Source organism: Rhamphochromis longiceps, linkage group LG22 (genome assembly GCF_057381845.1).
Source record: "Rhamphochromis longiceps isolate RC_006_pf linkage group LG22, R_longiceps_female_GT1.1, whole genome shotgun sequence".
NCBI classification, from domain to species: Eukaryota; Metazoa; Chordata; class Actinopteri; order Cichliformes; family Cichlidae; genus Rhamphochromis; species Rhamphochromis longiceps.
In genome coordinates this window covers 25,967,867-25,989,786 of record NC_140577.1, presented here as the reverse complement: position 1 = coordinate 25,989,786, position 21,920 = coordinate 25,967,867, and the positions used below count along the sequence as shown (strand labels likewise).

Sequence of the window (21,920 nt, the reverse complement as noted above, 5' to 3'; positions counted from 1 at the left end):
CCCACTGCACTTCTTCCTCTACTCTGATGACTGCACCTCAGGAGAACCATCTGTGAAACTCCTGATACAGAACAATGACAAGTACACATGCAGACAGGAGGTGATGCAGTCAGAACCTGGAGCTGAAGCCTGTGAAGATGACAGTAGACCTTTTGGAGAGAGTCTATAAACTACAAACTATTTTTAGTTTTCTTTGCTCTTTTTTTTCCATTTTCTGTGTCCTCCTGCAAGTCTTTTGATCTTTTTTTCAATCAGCCATTTCCTCCTCTCGTCAGACTCCAGCTCTGTCTCTGTGGGGCTGCCTTCTTCCTACAGCCTTGTGAAGAACAGGTTCAAAGTATTTGAACTTCGGACTGATGTACTGCAGTTGAATGGCCTGCATTTGTATAGCGCTTTTCTAGTCCATAGGACCCCAAAGCGCTTTACACTACATTCAGTCATTCACCCATTCACACACACATTCACACACTGGCGATAGCAAGCTACATTGTAGCCACAGCTGCCCTGGGGCGCACTGCAGTTGAGTAGAACTACTTACTTACATTTCTCCGCTGTTAGAGACTCTCAGCAAATCCACCAGAACAATGGATTAAAATGTTCTTATACACAATAGAAAATTCAAGCAAAATATTAATGGAATAATGCAACATGATACCAGCTTTAGAGTTAAAAAACAAACAAAAAACACACACACACACACTGGGCTGAACATAAGACCCTCCACAGAATGTCACATCACCCTCAACTCTTTGTTTCTAGTATATTTTTGTTTGTTTTTCAAAGAGAAACTTCATTTATAAACTTTAGCTAATGGATCATGGTTTTTAAGTTAATGAATAATAATGACTGAAGGCAGCTCAGGTCTGAAACCAGTACATCAGCTGCCCTTCTGTGGGTCCACCAGCTTTAGGAGTTTGGTGCTCTGTGGATAGATACTATGGAATCAGAACGATGCCACCTTGAAACGAAACCGAAAAATGGATTGAAACCGAAAAAAAATATTGTAACTGAAATAAATGTACTGAAAAATCTTGTATTGAAACCGAAAAAAAAATTGATAGTGAAAAACAATTAATTGAAACTGTAATTTTTTTGTTTTCGCTTACAATTTTTTTTTTTCGGTTTCAATCCACTTTTCGGTTTCAAACCATTTTTCAGTTTCACTCTGCTGGCACTGTTTTGGCGTACGGGGGCGCGCTGGGGGGCGGGGATTCCGACCCGCATGTATTTGCATATATTATAATGCTGACCAATGACTGGAGAAAACACTGACGACGCGGCTGCGGTCACGGACAAACTCGCACGTGTCTGTTCGGGAATGGCAGATGCCGAGAGGTCCAGCGTTTACATTACCGACTATTTCAAAGTGACAGCCTGAGGTGTTCTTCAGTAAATTGGACTACCGGACAGGAGGATCTGAGGCCCCACCGCATTATTTTTGGTAAGTTAAATGTGTTTGTAAGCTAATCCGTAATTTAGGTCCTTAGCTAGCTACCTAAGGACCTAGCTAGCTAAGATGAGCACTCGGCTGTCGGGGAAACATGTTTTGTAAAGTTCGTTTAGCTACCCCGTGCAGGTGAATGGATTTACCCTGACTAAAGAAATCAAGAGAAACGCACCGGGCTGCTCAGTGACTAACCACGGTTACTGTACTTTTATTATGAGTATTATACTGTAAGAGCAACGGGCTGGACTCTGCTTCTGCTCCTGTGCAGAGCTGATTATTAAATATGTGCAAACAGCAGCATGTTTTCTGTCGCTTTCCACATGTGGAAGGACATTAAAGCCAACTTTTAAATTCCCCTCATTAGTCAATAGCTACGGATTAAATAGCAAAGCCCGATTCTTATGTACTGAAACCAACTACTTCCGCTTGTCAGCTTAACTTAAAATGTTACATTTTTCCCCTGATTATTTTTTTTAGCTTTTTTTTTTTTTTTTTTTTTTTACTGAGTTTGTTACAAATATTCAGGTTAAAAAACTGTCCAAATTATTTTTAATGAATTATGTTCACAAAGTCACATGTTCAGTACTCTGTACAGCTTGCATCCTTTAGGACAAATAATTTGAAACGTTAATATTTCTTGTTCAATACTGAGCTGATAACACCTCTGTATGTTGTGACCAGGATGCAGCAGCAGACTGAACCTCGACTGAAACCTGCTCCATCATCTCATCTTTGCAGATGTCCATTTATAAAGCATCAACAACTCAAAGGTAAACATGATATTAGAAAAAGTGTTAGTAAGGCCTTTAAAACAAATAAAAAAATAAACAGCTGTCGGCAGAACTGTAGGACTGAACAACTTCAGATCCCGAGTGTGTGAGGCCGGAGAAGGATCAGCTCTATTTCAGATTTGAGAGATAAACTTTATATTTCAGTTTGTGATGATTCTGTTCTGTTTGTGATTACAGGAGCCGTCCTCAGATTCAGACCTCAGCACCACCCAGTGACAGCAGACAGATCATCCTATATCTTCAATCTTTGTAGTAACTCCAAAATTAACTGAAGAAAACAGTACAAAGGTTAAAGTACCACATGTGCTGTCAGTGAAAGCTGCAGCTGTTTTATTGATAAATTTAAAGACAAAAAGTCAAAAGGATTAATCACCCCTGTAACTGTGTCACTATACATCAGCATTAACAGTACCTCAGTTTGGTGTTTCAGAAAACTGCTGATCTCAGACCTGCACAACTTCTGTTTTAAACACTGAATGTACTCAGCTACATGAAGAGCACGTGATGTTTTCTCTGACACAATTAAATAAAACCTGATTAAAAGTCAAAGGTTGTTACTTGTATTTGAACTAAAAACTTGTGATCTGGAATTCTTTCACTGTTTTTTGACAATAGTGTGTTATTTATCATAAAGTAATTCAGAGTCATTCATACCAGAGTAACCAGTGAGCACAACATATATTTAACTTTCTACAGGACTTAAAGCTATTACTATAGCTTATAGCTATAGCTATTACTTAACTGCACTACTGTATAGTTCTATGTAAATAATCATTCTGTACATATGATGATTTTTAATCCTACAACTGTTTATAATTTGCATAGTTCACATTTCTGTATAACTGTATATCTCAGATTTCTGTAGTTTTTCATATTTATATCCTGTTCATAGCCTGTACATAGCTTGTACTCACTACAGCCTGTACATACTTATAGTTATAGAATATTCACAACATACTTCATACCGTGTACATTATAACATACCATAATAGACCCATTTCTGTAATATACTTACATATCTATATTATTGCTAATATATATTGTAATATATCTATATCATGGCTAAAGCACTTCTGGATGGATGCAAACTGCATTTCGTTGCCCTGTACCTGTGCATGTGCAATGACAACAAAGTTGAATTCTATTCTATTATATTATGTAAAAGTCCAGACCCTCTGAGGATTATCTGAGTACTTCTAACATTACACAAAGCAAAGGTCTCCATCAGTGTTCATGAAATGCTGGGTTTATCCTTCTTGTGAGGGAGCTGCTGGTGAAGATCACGAGCCCTGCTTGATCCCGGCGATGAGTTTCAGTCTTCCTGGTGTTTCTGAAATGATGCCTCTCACTGTGGGTCAACAGAACTTCTGGCACAGGACAGCTGTAATGAAAGAAATTGAAGTTTTGGAAATGCCCTATATGTGAGAAGCAGATTTTGTATTTACTTTTCTTTTGCCAATCAAGATAAAGTATAATTTTCACCATACAATTACTAACCTTGTCATCTCCTGCACTGTCTGTTTTGGGCTCTGGGCTCCTCCTTCCCAGCGCTCATGAGACTGCTTTGATGCACTGTGGTATGAGGTGCTAACCTGTTGACAGTGTTGGGAAGGTTAATTTTAAAATGTATTCCACCAAAGATTATAGAAGTAATGTATTCTGAATACTTTACAACTACATGAATGTACTATTGCTGTGTGATTTATTACTATTACTGAAGGCTACTCGCCATACCAACACCAACTAGATGTTAAAATCTTAATATAAATGAGTAACAGTAGGTGGACATTAGGTAAGGCTGCAGCGATCTCGTGTAGAAAACTATTCAGCGCGTATATAAAACAGGTCAGCGGCTCCGAACCGTAGTAAAGGGACCTCTGGCTAATACGTCCGGTTCGTGTCGGGCTCATAGCTGAAAACTAGCTTTACTTTGTTGTCTGGGTCAAGTTTGCTAGGAGAGACAGAGAGAGGCGTTGAAAGGCTGCTTATTGTTTCGGAGGAAAACAAGAACACGGTGTACAGTCGAGTCTTAACAGCTTACTTGCAGCTGGGCTCGTCAGGCACTCTTTTTGGCTTTAGTGGTTATTATTATATTTACATGCTTCCAGCTCCCGTTTCTGCTCCGTGACAGCTGTACTTCTCCTTTCTCTCCCTCCCTCGCTCACAGACACATAACGGGTATGGCAGTCCATTCTCCCTGCAGCACGGACTACACTGCCCATGAGGCTACATTGTTTAGGGCGATGCCTGTAACACTCTGCTATTGCCTTCATATTAAATAATTTTTGTATAATAATTTTTAGAGGCTCTTATTGCGTGTTTTGTTTGGGTTTCCACCAGCGTGGAATTACCAAAAAGTAGAGAGACCATAGCCTAACATATGAAACAGGTAAATACCGCCATGTAATCCATTTATTTCAACAAACTAACTGTATTCTCAATATCACCTATTGAACAGTAATTGTAACGGATACATTTACTCATATTTTGTATTTTAAATACGTAACGCCGGTGCATGTATTATGTTACTGCCCAACACTGCCTGTTGAGATCCTGAGATCCGCTCCTACAACACCGGCCTCCAACTCCTGAAGAGACACGGGTGTCCCTAAATTTAGCAAATATTAGCTTCAGGCTAGCTTGCTACGACGAATAGGCTAATACCAGCATTTTACCACAACTTCACCAGATGTAGCTAAAAAAACTAAACTAATGTCCAGCCCAGTGGGACAGCAAGAAAAGATGACAAAAAATGATTACTTACTTGCGGTTTGGAGGTTCAAGCTGAAATTGAAGCAGCCATTGAAAGACGGGAAGAGAGAAAGATGGCAGCTTGGTCAGCACTAGTGGCCTCTATAATATATGCAAATACATACATACCATCACTGACTAGCTTTACTCTGTCTGCCTGTACTTTACAAAGCCATCTAACCACGACTAACCCTGACTTTGGCAGAAGTCGCCTCTCTTTATGCAGCACCCCCGGTGATGAATAAACAAAGAGGATTGGCTTTCATGCGTTGCTTTTTAGGCTCAAATCCGTTTGATGCTTGGAGGCTCACAGTGACATGAATTAATAACTCCTCCGAAATGCATTAGACCAGGGGTGTGCAACTCGGATGATCTGATATCGTCACAACAATTGATCTGGGAACAACACCAACACGACGATATCAGATCGTGCGTCCAACTCCAGGCCTCAAGGGCCGGTTTCGTGCAGGTTTTAGACGTGTCCTGGATCCAACACAGCTGAATTACTGGCTACATTGCCTCCTCAACATGTCTTGAAGTTCTCCAGAGGCCTGTAGTAAACTAATCATTTAATTCAGGTGTGTTGACCTACAGGACACTGGCCTGGAGTTGGACACCCATGCGTTAGAACAAAAGAGGCTTTATTGAAAATGTAAGGAGCAGAAAGTACAGATATTTGCTTAAAAATATATGGAGTAAAAGTATTCAGAAAAAACCCTCAATACTTAATTAAATTACAGATATTTTTAAAATTCTACTTAAGTACAGTAACGAATTATTTGCACTTCTGTATACTGTATATTTCCCACCCCTGTCCTTGTTGCTAGGATGCTGTCTTTTTCACAGCGTTGCTAGGAAACAACAAACTGAACCGAGTTTGTTTCCGGTTTACAGACCCAAGTTGAGGTTACTGTAACGGGCGATTGGAGCTGGCTCTTCGGTGAGTTCTCGGTGTTTTAGCGGCAGTATGGAGATCGTTCATGTTTACTCGAAGCTCCGCAGCGAGTTCGGCCGTCAGTGTCTGTTTTCTGATCGGCCTGCTGAGCTGCTGCTGGATCTCCCCCCGGACCCGAGCCTGACCCTCAGCTTCATCCAGAAGAGCCCCCGGGACCAGGCGGTGCAGGCATGTTGGGAGACGTCAGAGCACCAGGTGAGCCTCATCCCAGCGACACATGACCTGCAGCCACACGCGTGCAAACCAGCTTTCGCTCATTTTTACCTACTGTCTCAAGTGTGCGTTTGATTTCCAAGCGAAGCCGTAACACTTAAAGTTTAATACATATAGTTTAATAATAAAAAGTTGATTTCAGAGGGAGCTGTGCTTTTGACTACTGGTGCTGTACAGCAGGTGAGAGCTTTGAACTCCTCCAGTACTTTATTATCCATGTTAAGTGGACTGGCATTCCTTCTACTCAGTTTGAACATTCAGAGCGCTTCCTGCTACAAGTGTCTGCCTCGCAGTCACGCATTCATGCAGCATGTTCATCTAAGCCTAAGCACTACTTTATAGCTATTCATGCACATTAAATAAAGGGCATGATCAATTCACTTACACACTCACTCTCGAGCGATGCATCGACTCAGGGTTCAGAATCTTGCCCAAGGGTACTTTGACAGGAGTAGGACTGGAGGAGTGACATAGAAAAATCACTATAATATTAGTGAAGATATGTTTTTCTTCACTTTTATCAAGTGCATTTGAGGGGGGGTTGGAGCTATTTGTTAAAATGTTGCTTAATTTTTTGTTTTGTTTTTGTTGTTTGTCTTTGTAAGACAGCCAGGACGAACTGTAGGGTTGTTTTCTATAAGCAACAAGCATGCACTGAGGTGGGCCTTTGGGTTGTTTTGGGGTTGTTTTTTTTTTACCAGCGCACGAGCAGCAGCAGGAAACAAAACTTTAAAGAAGTCACTTATTACTTCATTCCAAAAAGTTTGAATAGAGGTACAAGACCACAATATGTTACCGTGATCTGCCAGAACTTCCCAGTTTGTTATGTGGCCCCTTGGGAGAATTAATTTCCTGCCCCATCATAGACTGTGAGCACAATGCTGATGGTTTTCTCTCATTTTCTACTGCAGTGTTTCTTTGTAGGTTGTAAAAATGGAGATGTTCTATTTTTCTGAAAACATCTCAGGCTATTGATGAGTTTTAGAAATTATTTATTAATTGTGGACACTGTCAGATTATCCTTCTTTACACAGAGAAATGTGAATAGTCTAGAGTTATCTTGTTAGTATTGGGCTATTATGGAACAGTTGGAGTGCTCCAACCACTCTTGAGAATAACTAAAATGAGTGTTACGAGTGTGAGTCTGCAGTAACTGATCACATACACACATCTTGAACTGGATTGCCAGATGGGTTGAAATTATATACACAGTAAATGGACTGGTTCTTATATATGCAATATGTCTCATTCACAGATTCATAAAAGCACCTTTTATTTTTTTTAATCTAACATCTAAAGATGTTCACATGCAATGAACACATCAGAAAGCAATTCAGGGTTAAGTATCTTGCCCAAGAGATGCAGCCTGGAGTAGCCTGGGATTGAACAACCAATCTTCTGATTAGTGACCTGCTTTACCTACTGGGCAACAGTACACCATGTGAATTACCTGTCTGTGTGAAGCTCAGGTGTTACTTGTTGTTTTCAGGTGAACACAGAGCGCTTTGAGACCACAAGCTGTGGAATAAACCACATGGAGGGGGGATGGCCCAAAGACATCAATCCTGCTGAGATGGAACAAACGATCCGTGTAAGAAAGAAGGTGGAAAAGGACGAGAGCTTCATCAACAGTGTTCTGCAGCTGGGCAGCGTAAGTTTCAAATGAATCACAGCAGTCTACCGCAGTCTTACTATTATGCACGTTGGTTGGATGGATGTTTGGGTTGATGCATGTTGGTTGGGTAAATGAATGTTAGCGGGCCAGTTGCTGGCTTTATGGATGTTTAGGTTAATGCATGTTGGTTGGCTGGATCGATATTGAATGGATGCATGTTGTTTATGGATGTTGTGTAGCCCACTGTAACAAACAGATAAAAGTAGAAACCTTTTGTTGGAATTATTACTCAAGTGGTAAATGCATTTCGATGAAAAACCTTTAAACTCTAAAGCAAAACTCAAATTAAATAATTGTATAAAATTAAGTTATTGTTGTGTTTAAAACACTTTATTGTTGTTTATTCATTTTTGTTTAACAATTTTTATATTCTAATAATGTAATAGTGCCTAATAATGTAATTTAATTTTTAATCAATGAGACTTGTTGTCCCGCCTTTAACTTTTTCCTGTTCAGTTACACAGGTTGGGCGATATGTAAAAATTTTCCAACTATCATCAGTCCAGTAACTGATGATAGGCGATATATTCGCATAGGCACAGACTTTTTGTTAGGCAGAGCAAAGAAATCATGCACGGACTGATCTGCGCTTACCAACAAACTCCTCAACATACACTCAAATCAGTTGTCGGTTGAAAAACTTTTCCCACCGGATTGTTCAAATTTTCTTCTCCTTCTAAACATTGCTGGAAATTCCTATTTGGCTTATGAGCGCCACTGGTGTTTGGACTTGGATTTATATCCACCTGTAATGTGATTGTCGTTTTTGTCCAAAGGACAGATTAGTGACAGGAAAGGGGCACTTCAGGGGGCCAATCACATTTCAGCTTGGGCCAGTGCCTCTGTGGCCCTACCCCTAGAACCGTCCCTGGGTCTAGAACATATTGAATTTAATTTTTTCCTGGGCATGGACCTTCTTCCCAGTTTTCCTTAATTGGGTCCAACACTTCCTGAGACTTCCTGTCAAACAGCAACTCAAAGGGAGAAAATCCTGTGGAGCCCTGGGGCAGTCTGTACAATCTGAACAACAGATGGTCTAACCTGGGATCCCAATTGCTTTCATCCTTGTGATTAAGCTTTCAAATAAGTCTTTTTCGTAAACTAATTCGTACAGGATTTTTTTTTTTTTTTATTGTGCGAGACATGGACAAAGTGCCCTTGTATGTCTTTCGGGATGCTGTCTCAGGAGATGAGTCTGAAACAGCGCTTGCGCCACACTCTGGCAGAAATGGTCAGTGCTTTGGGATATTGCATTGCATAATCCACCAGAACTAGTACAAAGCAATACCCACATGAACTCTACTGAAATGGTTTGACGGGGTCCATGCCAATGTGCTCAAATGAAACCTTCATTAATAGTAAGGTGCAAAGATGCTCTCAGAATGGCTGGCTGGTTTACCAGCAGATATTCCGGGCAGGAAGTTTTTTTTCATATCCCATGTAACCAGTCATTGGTTTGTAATGAGTAGAGTTGGATGTCTAGAGACCACTTTTACGTGGTCTTGGTCTTGTCTTGGTCTCGGATCCCTCGGTCTTGTCTTGGTCTCGCTGTCTCGGTCTTGCTGTCTCAGATCGACATAGTGGTCGGGAGACTTGGAGTCAACAGTATCCATGACACACAACGTAACGTTCGATAATGTGTCATGCGCAAAAGCATCAGCTCTAAGAGCTGTGCTTAGAGAGTGCTTTGCAGAGAGGGTGAGAGACGTGACAGTCAAGTGGAGTGTGCGTCTGTCCTCTCAGTAAGTGAGTGAGACAGTAGACAGCGGTGAGGAGGACTGTGCGAGTGCATCGCAAAAACACATAAATATGCCTGACACCCGTAAACGAAGCAGCATCTGGCTGCAGTTTAAAGACTTTTTTTGTCTCTGTCTCGTCTCGACTTTGTCTTGGTCTTGATTCGGTCTGTCTTGGTCTTGGTCTTGTCTTGGTCTCGATACCCTATGGTCTTGGTCTTGGTTTAGGCGGTCTTGACTACAAGTCTAGTAATGAGCCACCTGGAAAATAGAATAGAATTCAACTTTATTGTCATTGCACATGTCACAGGTACAGGGCAACGAAATGCAGTTTGCATCCATCCAGAAGTGCTTTAGCCATAATATAGATATATTACAATATATATTAGCAGTAATATAGATATGTAAGTATATTACAGAAATGGGTCTATTATGGTATGTTATAATGTACATGGTATGAAGTATGTTATGAATATTCTATAACTATAAGTATGTACAGGCTGTAGTGAGTACAAGCTATGTACAGGCTATGAACAGGATATAAATATGAAAAAAACTATACAGAATATGAAATAAAAAAAACTCTACAGAAATCTGAGATATACAGCTATACAGAAATGTGAACTATGCAGGTTATAAACAGTTGTAGGATTAAAAATTATTGTATATACAGAATGATTATTTACACAGAACTATACAGTAGTGGGAAAATAATTTCCCACCAGCTTTTTGGCACCATCAACTGGGAGTGTGCTTGCTCTGTGCAAGCCTTACAATTCAGTTGGTATAATCTATCCCTGATAATCACAAAATGTTAGTGCTTTGTCAGGACGCACCATTAATTTTTATCACTTGGTCAAAATCTGAGCGTAGAGTATCGTCATGGGACTTCTCTGGTGAAAATTCTTCTATGGAGCAAATTACAGGAACCGGCAAAATCAGTAAAGGCCCAGTTGTTTCCTCCTTCCAATGGTCAGTGTTGGATGACCTCATGTCACCACTGAGCGCAGCACAGACATCATGCACCAATCTGTTCCCAAAATCAAGGTGTGCCTTACGCAGAAGCCTTTCGCAGCCTTTAGTGTATATATTTTGCCCCTTTGTTTAATTTCCACTGGTCTTTGGCCAGTGTTATAGAAAGTTTGAGGCCCACGTACCGATATCAGTGGACCCACTCCGCTGTTCCTGCCGGGAGCCCCTTCACAAATTGTTGCAGTACAAGGAGGTTCGCAGCTCTCGTCTCCTGGCCCCAGCTTGCTACTGAAGTAGGTGGGGCATGATTAGAAAATGACTACCAGCCATGCTGGCCAGTCTTCCCCAGAACTGTCCCTTGAACCCACAGCCTCACCCCTGGATTTTGCCTTGCACAGCAGAAGAGTACATAACAGACTGTGACATTTGGGATTTGATTAGTTGAATGTCTGTGTATGATGATAGTGACAAACCAATAAACCGATCAGTGAGTGTTTCTGGCTCATTCTATGATCTCATTCTAATGGTATGATGTTGTCCAGGTCATGGAGCACTGCATCAGACAGAACAATGCTGTGGACATCTATCAGGAGTGTTTCGAGGATGAGGAGGTGGTGGAGGAAATTCAGGAGCCACCATCAGCCAAGACCGTCAATATCTTCAGGTATGGCTGACACAAGGGTTACATTTTCACTCTAGTGACTGATTCCAATAAGAGAAGTAATAAAAATGAATGACAGTCATATTTTTTTATGAAAATCATAAAATTATAATATTTCATAACTCAGTAACAATCAATAATCACATGCCCAAAACTCGTGAAAATATGGTGATGGAATAGGCTGGTGTATAGGATGTTTGAAATAGAAATTAAAATGATGGAATAATAATTCATAATGGTGGGCCACCTGTTCAGGTGTGTGTGTGTGTGTGTGTGTGTGTGTGTGTGTGTGTGTGTGTGTGTGTGTGTGTCCTTATTTTCAACGTCATGCTGCTCTGTTGTATGTTAATTGCCCCTTGGGGATAAATAAAGTCTCACTGATTCTGATTTATTTGTGTTTGTTTAATTCAAAAAAGGAAAATCATAATCAAAGTCATTGGTAAAGGGTTGGGCCACCTCTATTTTAAATGGCTTTATTGGTGGAGCAGGGAAGAGCCCCAGCTCGGGGTTGGCACCGTGAGTCAGAGAGAATTTAATCTTTGCCCACACTGGCTGATGTGTGAAGACACACCTGACTCTCTTGGGGGGTCCTTGATCCGATACAATCACCTCGTGTTGTGGTGGAGCGTGTGTAAGTCTGACTTTGATTCTGATTTTCCAAACACAAATAAAACAATGCTTTCAGCGGTGCATGCAGCCTCCAGCTCCCCCCCTTCCTCAGAGCTCTCTATTGTTCCAAAAATGCCCTTTTTATTGTGATATAACACACACACACACACACACACACACACACACACACACACACACACACACACACACACACACACACACACACACACACAGCCCCCCAATAAACTGTTGTCTAAATAGGTGGCCCTGTTTTGTCAAAAGCTAAACCTTTTTGTTTAAAATGACAACAGCCCACCATTATGAAATATTATTCCGTAACTTTAATTTCTATCTCAAACATCCTATTCATCAGCCTTTTCCATCGCCATATTTTCATGATCAGATTTTTGGGCATATCATAATTGATTATTCCTGAGTGATCAGATGTCATAATTATGATTTTCATAAAAATTATGTCATTAACTTTGCTACTTCTCTTATTATGTCCTCAGTTATAAATCACTGGGTTGACATAAGGTACATAATATCCCTCCTGATGTGCCATCTTGCAGTGTCCGGGGTATCTGGGGAAGTAGCTGAAAACTAAATGAATCTTAACTAAAAGAGAAAAAAGACAAAACCTAGAAGATAATTGCTAAACAAATGTCAAAAATGTGAAAGGAAATACACTCCTCTCCACAGAGCATGAGTAAATCATCAAAACATATACAGCCACCACACTGCAAAGGGACGCTAACACTGGAGCTTTCGTAAACACAAAGTTTCATTTCATCTATATGCTGATGATTGCCAGCTTTATTTTCCTTTCAGTCATTCTGATAGCTCCCCAATTAGACTCCTGCTTGATTGCCTTCGTGATGTTAAGTTATGGATGGCTCAAAACTTTTTAAATTTTAATGAACGTAAAACGAAAGCAATTCTGTTTGGCCCGAATCGTTCCTCTGATATCCCTGATGTTGACCTTGCTGCTCTGACCCCTCACCTGAAAAGCTCAATTACCAATCTTGGGTTAAAAATCGACTCTTCACTTACCTTTGATGGTCACGTGAATGGGGTGGTAAAATCGTCATTCTATCAACTCAGGCGTCTGTCGAAGGTTAAACCTTTTCTTTCAAGGCGTGACTTGGAGACTGTTATCCATGCTTTTATAACCTCACACTTGGATTATTGCAACTCCCTTTTAATAGGGGCTGGACTGGGCACTCTGACACATCTGCAACTAGTACAGAATGCTGCGGCACGGTTTTTATCTGGTAAAAGGAAATTTGAGCACATTACTCTGGTTCTGGCCTCCCTGCACTGGCTTCCAATTGAATTTAGGATTCATTTTAAAGTTCTTTTATTGGTTTTTAAATCTTTAAATGGTCTGGCACCTGCATATATGTCTGATTTGCTGAAGCCCTATGTCCCCACTCGTTCGCTCCGGTCAGCTGAGCAGCTGTTGCTCTCAGTCCCCAAATCACGGCTGAAACTGTGAGGAGACCGAGCGTTCTCTGTCGTGGCTGCTAAGCTTTGGAATAATCTTCCTCTTCACATTAGACAATCGACATCAGTGCTGGTTTTTAAATCCAGATTGAAAATGCATTTTTATTCACTGGCTTTTGACTCAGTGGTTGACTGACTTGTATTTACTTATATTTTATTGTTTTCGCTATGTTTATTATTTTATCGTATTTATTATTCTTATGGTATCTATTATGTTTCTATTGTTCAGCCTTGGGTGTTTTTAAAGTGCTATATAAATAAACGATGATGATGATGAGCTCTGCTGTCTCAGCCTAAATGCAGAGGACAGACAACTGCACACAAAGCAGGAGAGAGATCAAAAACATGCACTGGGTCAAAATCACAGCATGTCATGCTAGGCCTATAACCCACACACATCTTGTCTGATCCTTGGCCAATCAGCAGTCTGGTTGGTAATTGTTGTACTTTCTGTGTCCTCAGAGATCCTAATGAGATCAAACGTACTGTTACCAGCCTGTCCTGGCAACCTGATGGGGGCAGGAAGCTGGCGGTCGCCTACTCATGCCTTGAGTTCCAGAAATCATCCAAAGACATAAGCCTAGACTCCTACATCTGGGACATTGGTGGGTCAGAGAGGCCACAGATTGACTTAATACCACATCAGGATCAATATGTTCACTGCACAATGTTTTCTGTTTCAGAAAACCCGAACAGACCAGAGATGATGCTGAAGCCAACGTCTCCACTTGTCTGTCTGGACTACAACCCCAAAGACTCCCACACTCTGGTGGGGGGAAGCTATAACGGACAGATTGGTGGGTTCAGGTCTACACATAGTCAGAGAGGTGAGCTTCTCTCTGTTACCAGGTTTATTTACCTACACGTGTGTTTTGTTTAGCGTTCTGGGATACCCGGAAAGGGAATCAGCCAGTGGAGTTTTCTTCTTTGGAGCACAGCCACAGAGACCCAGTGTACAAGATCATATGGCTGCAGTCCAAGACTGGAACCGATGCCTTCTCTGCCTCCACCGATGGACAGGTAGACTGATAGATGGTTTGGCAAACCCTTTGAAACCCTTTAAAATAACCCTTTATCTGTCTGTCTGTCAGGTTTTGTGGTGGGATGTCCGCAAGCTAGCTGAGCCCACAGAGTGTCTAGTCCTGGACCCAAGCCGGGAGGGGAACCTGGACCAAGCTTTAGGGGCTACATCTCTGGAGTTTGAGCCCACCATGGTGAGAGCTGTTTCCGTTTTAAGTATTTAACAGTTCTCTACTAATGTGGCTAAACTTCATCATTCTTACTGAATGCATTTGGTTCTGTTTGGTAAGCTCCAACAGTGGACTTGTGAGTATCCCCACTGCTGCCTTTCACACTGGATATCTTCATTCTGGTAGTTTGGTTTCAGTGATGGAGCTATGTGTAGGGTGATCCTAGTTACATCCAGTCCAGATCACTCCACTTCCTGCACCATGATAACATTTAAAATGATGTGAGGAATCCTATTATCATTTAAACAAAGCGGAAGATCTGTTCGCTGATTATAGAAAATGTTCTGATACATAGATAGTTGCATCCATTCAGGGTTGGACAGTGGGATGTGTTCACTCTGTAGATAGTTACCAATTCAAAGTTGAACTTCGAAGCAGACTAAAGTCATGAGTAAAAACAGCTGAAGCCAGAATGGCTGTACAGCAGACAGTTTACAGCAGTGAGGTGGATCAAGTTTACCTGAACACTCACTCCTTTTGTATAGTCAGTTTCACTTTCTTATTCTGGACAAAATCCCAGAGTACAGAAGAACAGGCAGTAGAAACAGCTTGGGTTCAGCAGCATCACTCTGTAGAACAAACCACAACTTTGATAGCCTACATGATGCTGTGTGGAGCTTCAGTGTGGTGTGTTATGTTCATCTGCTGTCTGTGTTTGTTTGGAAACTATACATGTGAGGATTGGTACCTAATCTACTACAGACCAAATCTACAGGTCTGCAGTAGATGGGTTTCTTTCAGGATTTTCTTTGTTCAGTCATGAACTGCCAATATAGATAAACTTGCAATTCAGTTTCAATTATATAGAGCCGAATCACAACAACTGTTGCCTTAAGGCGCTTTCCTTGAAGATTGTGGGCCAACGTGGTTTAATTTTTCTTCAACTCAGACTCAGAGATATTCCAAATCATTCTTTTTAATTGCTCAGTTAAGAAATCTTTAGTAGAATCTGCTACTGTAGGAAAATGTTTTGTAGCACTGTGCTGTCATACTTTTATTAGCTCAGTTCAATTCAGCTTTATTTCTATGGAGCTAATTCACAACATTTGATTTTAACCAACCTGCTGTATAGTGTTGGATACATTATGGCACAGAGACACTCCAGGAAATCTACGTGGCATTTCTGCTGCAGGAAACATGGTGGTGGAAGTATAACTCCCGATACTAAAACCTCTTTAAATAATTACTTTGAGAAAGTAGATGATAAGCTCCTGAAAGAGGAACTGTGATGGACAGCTCAGCGTCAGATAGGCTGGTTTGAACATGTGCAGAGGAGGGAGAGTGAAAAATCTGGACAAAGGATGAAGAAGATGGAGCTGCCAGGCAGGAGGAAAATAGAAAGACCTCAGAGGAGGTTCATGGATGTAGTGATTGAGAACATGCACAGGGTTGGTGTGACAGACAAGGACGCTGGGATAGGAGGAGATGGAGGCAGGTGACCTGCCGTGGAGACCCCTAAAGGGTGCAGCTGGAAGAAGAATAGTAGGCAAACTTTTCAGAATTTTTAAAACCATATTTGCCTGGTGACTTCAAACATGCAGGATTTATGTCCTGGTGACCATTTAAATAAAAGTTCATTTCAATAATGCCCAAATAGTTGCCCAGAGCAATAAAGAGTTGTCTGTGGAGTTGCGAGAGCTGCTTCTTTAAGACAGTGTATAGCATGAGGCTCATTGTTGTCTCACAATGTTTTGTCCTAAAGTGAGCCTCCCAGTATCATGACTTCACCAGCTTTAGGTGTTTCAGTCTCTGTCATTGATGTCTCTGCAGCCAACTAAGTTCATGGTGGGGACGGAGCAGGGCCTGGTCATCTCCTGTAACAGGAAGGCGAAGACCCCAGCTGAGAAGATTGTCTGTACATACGACAGCCACCACGGACCCATCTACGCCCTGCAGAGAAACCCTTTCTTCCCCAAAAACTTCCTCACTGTCGGGGACTGGACTGCTCGCATTTGGTCTGAGGACATCAAAGAGTCATCCATCATGTGTACCAAGTAGGAATCAGTGATTGCAAACCTCTGATAATAATTCAAAACAAACTTCCCCAAAAGTTGATTCTGTTCATCTGGACGTAGAGTTTTCAGTGGGAGAAATGTTTCGTCACTTGGCTGTCACAATGATGCCATAAAGTTTCACAAAATAATATGCAACAAAGCATTAATGCAACATTGATGCATTGTTGCTCTTTGATCTTTTCTTATGACCTCCAGGTCTTCCTTCCAGATGGTCATCCTGCTCAGACTCAGCTATATCTTTCTCTTTGATACACAGGTATCAGATGTCGTACCTGACAGATGCCTGCTGGAGTCCAGTCAGACCCTCTGTCTTCTTCACAGTGAAGATGGATGGCGTGCTGGATGTGTGGGACATCCTGTTCAAACAGAGCGACCCCACGCTGAGTCTGAAGGTGCTCCGACGTGTCCTACAGCTGGCTGATGTTGCCATTTCTTGCTGTTTCTGATGTTAATGTGTGTTTTGGGCTCCAGGTGTGTGACAACTCTCTGTACAGCCTCAGTGTTCAGGACAACGGGCGCTTGGTGGCCTGTGGCTCTCAGCTGGGTGAGGCTACGCTGCTGGAGATCTGCTCTGGGCTGTCGAACCTGCAGAAGAATGAAAAGAGTCTGCTGGCTGCTGTAAGGAGACACAATGACAAACTGAGCTGAGGTCTTCTGACTGCATGATGAGCAGCTGTGTTTCTCAACACTTCTGCAGATGTTTGAGCGGGAGTCTAAACGCGAGAAGATCCTGGAGGCACGGCAGAGGGAGGTGCGTCTAAAGGAGAGGAGTCGCTCGGAGCAGAGCAGAGAAGAGGAGGCGGGCCGTGAGGAGGGAGAGGAGGACCCCAAGCAACTGATTGTCAGAGCTGAAAGTGATTTCTACAGCCTGGTGGAGGCAGAGGTGAAGAGGAGGGAGAAGAAGGACGAGGTGATGAAGGTTAGGAGGAAGAAGAAGAGTTTTTCATTTGGTTCCTTTAACTCTGTTCTGACTGCTTTTTGGTCATTTATTTTCCAGGAAAAAGATATATGTGAAGAGAAAGATGTGAAAGATGAAGAACAAAAAGGAACATCAGAATGAAGGAAAACGGGAGACCACTAGGGGGACGTAAGGAAGATGGCAGCATAAGCTTGCAGCTCCCGGTCAAAAGTCGAAAGAGAACCAGAATTCGAATATTTCCACCGCTAAACCGTGTAATAAATGCCATGGAAGGTGGAAGAAGGTCAAAAAGACAAAGAATGAAGGAAAACACGTTTCTTTTTTAAAGTTAGCAGCTGTTTTCAAGCAGATTCTGTCACCGTTTTACATTTAGTTCAGTAAATGGTGATCTGTTTAATGAGCACTTTGTGTGTGTTGGACTGTTTTATACCAGTATTGATAATATTTTGTCTGTCTTCTGTGTTAATGGGTTGTCTAAATTTCCATGAAATGAAGTCTCAGATTTTAAATAATTAACTTAGTGGTGCTGTTGAAGCTTATCAGAGTGAGAACAGTCCACATGTAGTCATGAAAACCATCTCATACCCAGTGCTGTGGACACCCTGAGACTTGGATATGTCTCAGCTTTGGCAGGTGGAGAATCATCTTGTTATGTTTACAAGTTCTGATCCTATACGCAACTTCCTGCAGATCATTATCACATTCAGTCTTTTTATATCTGACTGCACTTCGTTTCTTTTTTTTTTTTTCAACTTTTATTTAACTCCCCCCCCCAACAAATACAAGACTGGTTCACATCCAAAATAATAACACTACACAGCACTAGAATATTACAACATTATGTCCATAATTGTTGTCCACTAGGATCCAGTTTACAGGTTACTCCCAGTGCTTCCAGTGGTTTCTTCCATTTGTCCACAAAAATTCGGGAGCTCCCATCAATATAGTGTCCCAGCCTGATCAGAGTCATAACTTCAATGATGAGCGACCTCCATAGAGAAATGGAGGGAGGCTCAGCCCCCACCCATCTCAACATAATGCTTTTCCTGGCCAACATTGACAGTGACTGAATTACATGCTCATGTTGTACCAGTGAGACAGGATGGGGTATTTTCATCATCCTGCAGGGCAGCCGGCTGGCCAGCAAGGTCACCATGTTTGTGAATATGATAACCTGAGACTGAAGTGGTTTCCATCCCTCCACCCATCCATCCATCAGTTGTCTTCTGCTTTTCCTGGACCAGCTATCACAGGGCAAGGAAGGGTTAACCCTGGGTAGATCGCCAATCTGACACAGAACCAAGTGGCGTAGGAGCTTCAAATTGATACCGTAGGTGTATGGTATCAAATGGCATGGTCTGGTGTCCTCTTGGACAAGTTCAAATCTCAATGACCACGACCTCAAGGTCAAGTTTTCTGACAGTCTTGTGACTGTGATAACTTGGGAACGAGGTGACATGTGCTCTGATAAATAATAGGGCAGTAAGCCAGAAATGGATTTATAGATAAAGTGATACCAATGAACCATCATTCGTAAGGCCAGTGAGGACCAGCCAGAGAATATAAAGTACAGTGGTGATTAGAGCCAGTTATAAATCTTAATGCCCCTTGATAGACAGACTCCAACAGATGAAGAGACTGAGCAGAGGCATTCATTTAATTATGTCACCGTAATCCAGGAGAGGCAAAAAAACAAAACAAAACAGTGGCAGCAACGGTAAAAGAGAAACATGATCTGTTTCTGAAAAAGAGCACGAACTTCGGCCTCAGTTTCTTTAATATATGGTCAATGTGTGACTTAAAGAAAAGATTGGAATCAAAAGTCAAAAGCTTTTTATAGATCAATAAAAAGAGCTGGCTTCATAGACGTCATTGAAAAGTTTTAGGGAAGCAGTTACAGTACTGTGGAGGAGATAAAATACTATTTTCATCCAGATAACTTTTAAGTTAATTATTTACCAGCCTGTCAAGAACCTTAGCTAAGATAGGGAGTTTGAAATTTTACCTGTAATTATTAACTATGTTCTGATACAAAACAGCTGAAGCCAGAATGGCTGTACAGCAGACAGTTTACAGCAGTGAGGTGGATCAAGTTTACCTGAACACTCACTCCTTTTGTATAGTCAGTTTCACTTTCTTATTCTGGACAAAATCCCAGAGTACCGGGAGGAGCCCCCCGAGTAGACCTGGGACACGCTGGAGAAATGAAACCTATTGGCTGGCGTAGGAACAACTCAACATTTCCGTAGATAAGTTGGAGGAGGCAGTGACAAAGAGGTCACGTCCTTCCTGCTGCTGCCCCTGTGACCCGAATTCAGATAAGCAGAAGAAAATAGCCCGATGTTTTATTGTTTTGTTATTTTAAATTTGAACTTTTATTGACCTTGTTGTCATGAATTTTACAAACAGCATGCATCATTCACAATGCATGGCACAATAATGGATTGCATTTATACAGCGCTTTTCTAGGCACCCAAAGCGCTTTACAATTCCACCACTCATTCACTCTCACATTCACACACTGGTGGAGGCAGCTACAGTTGTAGCCACAGCTGCCCTGGGGCAGACTGACAGAAGCGAGGCTGCCATATCGCACCATCGGCCCCTCTGGCCAACACCAGGAGGCGGTAGGTGAAGTGTCTTGCTCATCTGTAATGAGCATCCCAACTCCCTGAACCACGGTCGCCCTAGCACCACACCTTTCAGCCACAGTTTATTCGTTTTTCGGTTATTAATTTGGCTTATTTTAATAATATGCCCACATCTTGTGTAGTAACATGTTTTCGTATTATATTGGTTTATTTTCAGTATATTTCTTTGTTGTTGACTATTTGGAATATAACCTGTAATGTTGACAATGGATCATGTGAGGTAATGCACAGCATCATGATTCATTATTGAAGAATGTGATAAATAAATGCTTTGGTTTAGCGTTTTTGAGATTAAACAGTTCTCAGATTTAATTTATCTGAGTGTTTCTTAATTTTAGACTAGTCAGCTAGCATGTTTCCTGTTTATTTTTTATTTCTTTATTTTTAAACTAAAATTCTAATAAGCACGGTTATATAAGATAAAATCGACACACCTATGCATTTCCATGAAGTGGAGTTAACAACCTTTTCCTGTGAGGTCTTTAATCTGTCAGACCTATGATGAACTCACAGAAATGGACAACTCTCCAAATGGAGGATCTGGAACATGGAGAGTGGAATACGGAAACAAAAAAATGTACCATGTCGACCAATTTAAAAAAAAAAAGTCAACACGTGGGATTTGGTTGTTTAGGAAGAGGGGAGAGTTTTGGGAGTGACGGTAACGGCAGCGAGACTGAGAGAGCGAGCGAGCGAGTTTTTAGATGTGGGAGATTTGTGACGTTTAGTGTGGAGTGTATACTTAGTGTGTTGTGTTGTCTTGTGTAGTTGTTCTGTTGTGTAGTCGTTGTTTTGTTTTGTGTGTCAGTGAGGGCACTAATGAATGTCACAGAGGCACATTTGCAACGTAAACACTGTCACTAAGTAGAAAACCAGCGGAGTGATACACCTCCTGTTGTCAGGCCTGCAGGTTTATCCCTGTGCTGTTCTCCTCTGTCTTTTTTTTTTTTTTTTTTTTTTTTTTTTTTACACTGGCACACAACATTTGTGGGGCATCTTATTGCAACACCTGATTGTTCTCTCATTTGAGTTTTAGTAACATTTTTAAATGGTTGTACAAAATTAAAAAAAAGAAAAAACGGCAGGTCTATTGGCTGCATTTTTAGATAAATTGTTGTTTATGTTTCCAAAATGTGCATTTTATATTTGCATTTCAAGTTATAAAAATTTACTCAAGGTGGCTGTGGTTTTTTTGGGGGTTTTTTTTTGTTTTGTTTTTTTAACAGTAAAGAAATACTACTAGGATTTTAAGTTCTTTATGTGATTTCAGATCAGTAATACTAATGCAGTATGTCAGTGAAAAAAACAACTAAATTCAGTTGAGCTGAAAAGAAAGATACCAAACAAGGCAAGGGGAAAAAATAAAATGAAACAATTTGAGGGTGAAATACAAACGTAAACTCAAAAGGAGTCAAAAATGGCCGGTTGTATTTCAGACCTCAGAGGGTTCATCCAACAAATCGTGAAAAATTAGGTTTAAATTTTTGTTCATAACAGTGCAGATTTCTGACATTTTGTGTAATTTAAGCTGTAACAATGTGATTGTTTTCTAACAAAAAACAGTGTGAAACTTAAGTTAGACTTGTGTTTGTAAATGAACCGCCCCATGTTGTGTAGCTTTCTGGATTTTATACTTATTGGGCTACATATTTATTTATTATATAGGCTATACAGTACATAAGATCCAAACTCACATGTTTTATGTAACTAAAGTGTGTAATTATGTGGGCTACAGACAATAATAAAGTTATAGACTGTATTTATATGAA

General features: G+C 41.1%; 1 protein-coding gene and 1 long non-coding RNA gene across 4 annotated transcripts; one reads left to right on the top strand and one right to left on the bottom strand.

The window, feature by feature from the left end:
- Window positions 1-225: 225 nt before the first annotated feature.
- dnai2b (dynein, axonemal, intermediate chain 2b) lies at window positions 226-21,860 on the top strand. 3 transcript variants are annotated; one of them, XM_085395115.1, is made up of 13 exons: window positions 226-366; window positions 5,884-6,139; window positions 7,647-7,808; window positions 11,083-11,204; window positions 13,779-13,921; window positions 14,000-14,113; window positions 14,197-14,336; window positions 14,408-14,530; window positions 16,337-16,560; window positions 16,838-16,973; window positions 17,053-17,199; window positions 17,279-17,500; window positions 17,579-21,859. In XM_085395115.1, exons 2-13 carry the CDS (start codon window positions 5,957-5,959, stop codon window positions 17,639-17,641), a joined length of 1,779 nt encoding a protein of 592 aa, XP_085251241.1. In that variant the 5' UTR covers window positions 226-366; window positions 5,884-5,956; the 3' UTR covers window positions 17,642-21,859. The 3 variants fall into 3 exon arrangements, with proteins under 3 accessions (XP_085251241.1, XP_085251242.1, XP_085251240.1); XM_085395116.1 differs by lacking the exon at window positions 226-366 and having other exon boundaries at window positions 5,818-6,139; window positions 17,279-17,491; window positions 17,579-21,860; XM_085395114.1 differs by lacking the exon at window positions 226-366 and having other exon boundaries at window positions 5,818-6,139.
- On the bottom strand, window positions 2,415-5,149 carry LOC146644199 (uncharacterized). Its single transcript, XR_014909205.1, has 3 exons — window positions 5,003-5,149; window positions 3,736-3,830; window positions 2,415-3,619 (listed from the first exon to the last, which is right to left on the bottom strand). It is a non-coding gene; the product is annotated as an uncharacterized LOC146644199 (long non-coding RNA).
- Window positions 21,861-21,920: the final 60 nt, after the last annotated feature.

Coding starts and splice junctions, on each gene's coding strand:
- dnai2b (XM_085395115.1), top strand. CDS start 5,957: ATGGAGATCGTTCATGTTTACTCGAAGCTCCGCAGCGAGTTCGGCCGT. Junction 14,114..14,196: donor AAGCTATAACGGACAGATTG/GTGGGTTCAGGT, acceptor TGTTTTGTTTAG/CGTTCTGGGATACCCGGAAA. Junction 16,561..16,837: donor TCATCCATCATGTGTACCAA/GTAGGAATCAGT, acceptor TTTGATACACAG/GTATCAGATGTCGTACCTGA.